Below are 4,027 nucleotides of genomic sequence, written 5' to 3'. Positions count from 1 at the left end.
CAAATCTGATGCTCCACTGACCCAATCCTCAAACCAGCTAACCAGATCGAAGTACTCAAAATAAGGAACGAGCTCACCAAGTTTGGGGTCGATCCAAGCACGTTTGAGCCTCCAATCACCAGCTTGAACACTGACTAGTCAGATGCAGCAAATCTGGACAAAACCTCTGCTTCTTCTTCTTCCTCTCTATCAGGTTGTGTTTTCTCTTGTGTGCTCTCTCTCTCACTCTCACGAATGGCAGCCACCACCAGCAAGGGGTGGAGTGGCTAGGGTTTTCTCCTTGCTCCCTTCACCAGGAAACACTCACAACCGTTGGATGCAGAACAGATCAACGGTTTATATGTGTTGGACTTGTGTGGGCTGATGTTGGGCTGCCAACACACCTTCATGTGGAGGGACTTAGCCCAACACTCGCCAAGTGCAGGCGCCTCTTGGCCACCGGATCCAGGTTCAGGAAGTTGATCGACGTTATAAATGCCACGTGCGGTGGATTGAAGAGGAAGGTCGGGAGGTTGAACGGCTTCTTCTGCTCCATCATGTACCGTCCCACGACCAGCGCCACAGACGCTCCGAGAGAGTGCCCGGCGAGCCAGATGCAGCCGTCTTGGCCTTGGCTTGCTTGGTCCTCCTCCCTCATAAGTTCGTCGACCACCCTGCACGGTAGCTGGCAGCGCGTGCGTTTTTTCAGTTTGTTGGTCAGTACTTTCAAGTTATGGTAGTAGTCTCGAATCACCACCGTCCAGCAGGGGTTATCCGGCATGGTGCCCCTGAAGGCGACAACATACCGAGGAGCGGATGAGTGTGCGGGCACGTACTCCAACTCGAAGACGGCACCGAATATGGAGTCGAGGACGGCACCGAATATGGAGTCGGCGCCCAGCACGTCATCCACGAGTTCCTCCTTGAGACGGAAGTGAAAGCTCTCCCACCATGCCGGCGCGAGCGCCGCCGTCCCGGTCCTGCCCATAGCTCTGTCGCTCTCAAGGACGTAAGTGCCTTTGACGAGGCAGGCGGCGATGCAGCGGCGGTGCTCCTCGTTGTCCCTGTGACATTGATTCATATAGAGAAATCAGCCTACATATGCTGTGGAATGTGCCTATATAGCGCTGCCGCAGATAGAATCTACATACATGAGTCGGACGCATATAAACATACCAGTCAATCATCGCTGCAGAAGAACCGGCTCCCGTGATATGCTCCAGCTCACTGGCGTCGAAGCGGTCGGCGGTCGCTGAATCCATCCCCATCGATCAGTAATCAGTATGATGCCCTTGAACCTTGATCCACCTAGCTAGCTAGAGGTGTAGTAGACGCAGAAGCTAGCTACCGATCCTCGACCGTTGTTAACAGTCCTGATGAGCTTGTTTCTTTTTTCCGTGGCACTACAATAGTTACTAGTAGTACTGAGCTTCCAGTGTTTTGCTTGTGCTTAACTTGCCATGAGAACTTACTTATATACTAGTACTCCATTGACAAGTTTAGATGTAGCTGATGGAGCTAATTAATGATGGTTTCTCAGAATGAGTCCACTGGTTATTCTTCCGGGGGGGGGGGGGGGAGAAGGTAGCAACTGAACTCCTAACTGACCCAGTCATTCACGGAAGTGGATCCTCTAACATTAAGGAGGGAAGTCATCTAAGGTACAATTTTCTAACTTTCCTCCTTCACTTTCATATAATTAAGACTAAAATGACTTGAATTAATTTGCAAATTATAAATCTACTTTATACATTTACAAAAATTACATACAAACAAAATTATGGTGCAATGAAATTAATTTTAAATTTATTTATATCAGCAGTAACTTTGTACAGTACCAACTTAAGTAGATTAGGTGACTTTGTACAGTACTCGTGACTTTCCTTCTCTGTTGTACACTAGCTTGCGTTGTAGATTAGGTGACTTTGCTCCTTCATATGTTAGAGGATCCACTTCTGTCACTCACATGCTCGTGCAGTGTCGTACGTACTCTTCGAACACACCTATGACGCCCAGTCAAATGCTCGTGTTAGGTTCATTTCTGACGTTGCCATGAAGACATGCACCCCCGTGTCCACTTCGACGTCAGCCGTCAGGTGCCCCTCCCTCATCCAATAATTGTTCCCACATGCAAAAACCCATTGCACCAAAAATGAACTTATTTTCTTTGCCAGAATACGACATTCTCATATGAATGAGTGTAAATAATTAATTCAGACTGGGACCAGAGTTAGGCTAGTCATAATGGGGAGTAACTTAGACTAGTAACATACATATGTTATTAGTCCATGTTACCACCTTCATAGTGGGAAATGTCATAGGTGTAGTAACATGCATATCTTCATTTATTGCTTTGTAGACTCATTTTGTATTGGAAACCGCTATGTAATGGTAACATATTATGTTACTCTATTTGTCTCTCTCCTCTTTAATTACATGACACGTCGTTTTTTTTGCTTATGTGGCATCTATGTTACTACTTATGTTACTCCCATTATGAATTGCCTTAGTAACTTGGAAGAGGGTAGCTAACTAGAAACCAGAAACCAACTTTTTGACAAATTCCCACCCAGGCTATAATGACCGAGAAAAGCCAGATATATAGTAGAAGTTTCTGAGTCACGGCATATGTTCATACATGGTATCTCCCTCTCTTAACACATTGTGTAATAAAAACAGCAAGACAGACACATGCCTTCTGTCAAAAGTTTTCGATCTCCGTGTTTGTACCATTTACATATGTAATATGTAGTAGATCTTGGGTAAAAAGATTACATGTTGTATCAACTAGGTCGGAAGATTTGAAATTTTGCTTGAGCTTAGGAGGTGGCCCCTATTGCACCTCAAAGGTGCTCGCCACCACAAAAACACGCCATCCAGCTAAGCTCGCTCAGTCAACGGTGGTGGCAGGGGATTCTTTCTCTCTCTTTGCAGCGTGGTGATGGCCCTAGCCGGCACGGCTAACACGGGATTGTTGCCCGAGAGGCAACCCTGACACCGATGCGATAGGAGAAGCAAGTGGCGCGTCAGACAGTTCCAGGCCCGGCGACGACGCTAGTCCAGCTCTCGGCACAATGGTAGATCCTTCGTCCATCGCCCCTCCATTCCCCGCAACAGGGATCGAAGGTGCTGCGACTGTAGCATGATGTAGGGAGGCGAGGCCCTCAACCTATTTCGGCGCTTACTCCAATGGTTCAGGTGGCCTTGAACTCTCTTGGCGCAGGAATCCGGTTCGGAAGAAGGCGCCACCAAGCAGAGACGTTGTTGGCAGTGATGGGTTCGACAACAAGTACTACACAGATTCTCGGGTGAAAATAGTGATCTCACCCTTGCTAGATCATGCATTGTCTATGTGCATGCATCATTTCCTTGTTGAAGATATTGGCTCGAAACTCGGCTTGTGAGTTAAGAATTCGAAGTGCGACTTCCGGTTGGATCGCCTTTTGTTGTTCAATTACATACTCCCTTCGTTCGAAAAAACTTGTCCCTCAAATGAATGTATCTAGCATCAAGTTAGTGCTAGATTCATCCATTTGAAAAACAAACTTGGGATAAGTTTTTTCGGATTGGGTTCGTGGTAGGTTAGTGGCCATAATACTCTCACAATCTCAGAGAGGTCAACGTAGGTCAGTCGTCCTACGAAACATTAACTATATTTTCTTTGTGAGAATCCGACATTCCTGTAGGAATAAGAGGAAATAGCTAATGAGACTTTCTCAAAATAATTAGTTAATGGGAGTGAGATAGAATTGACGTGGAAGTGTACGTGACTTAAAATCAGAAACCGACTAGCTTGACAATTCTCAGCCTAGGTATAAGGACGAAAAAACATATTTGCTAATTAACATGGATGCACAAAGCCGCTCCAAAAGAACAACATGTGCGCTGATTAAAGTAAAACTCCAAGGAGATATATTATTAAAATGCTCTCGTGCCGCTAAAGAATTCGTTCTCGTACATATTTTTGCGCAGAATTCATTTTTTTATTTTATGCATTAGAATTCTCAAAGGACACACCTAATGTACTGCAAAATTTCTGCATACGTCC

At 45.8% G+C, this 4,027-nt stretch overlaps 1 protein-coding gene across 1 annotated transcript; it reads right to left on the bottom strand.

Moving 5' to 3' along the window:
- Nucleotides 1-239: 239 nt before the first annotated feature.
- On the bottom strand, nucleotides 240-1,287 carry LOC123117013 (GDSL esterase/lipase At4g10955-like). Its single transcript, XM_044537869.1, has one exon. The coding sequence runs from the start codon at nucleotides 1,058-1,060 to the stop codon at nucleotides 386-388; it is 675 nt and encodes a 224-aa protein (XP_044393804.1). The 5' UTR covers nucleotides 1,061-1,287; the 3' UTR covers nucleotides 240-385.
- Nucleotides 1,288-4,027: the final 2,740 nt, after the last annotated feature.

This window comes from Triticum aestivum, chromosome 5B (assembly GCF_018294505.1).
Source record: "Triticum aestivum cultivar Chinese Spring chromosome 5B, IWGSC CS RefSeq v2.1, whole genome shotgun sequence".
Classification (NCBI taxonomy): Eukaryota; Viridiplantae; Streptophyta; class Magnoliopsida; order Poales; family Poaceae; genus Triticum; species Triticum aestivum.
This window is presented reverse-complemented; position numbering and strand designations above follow the sequence as displayed.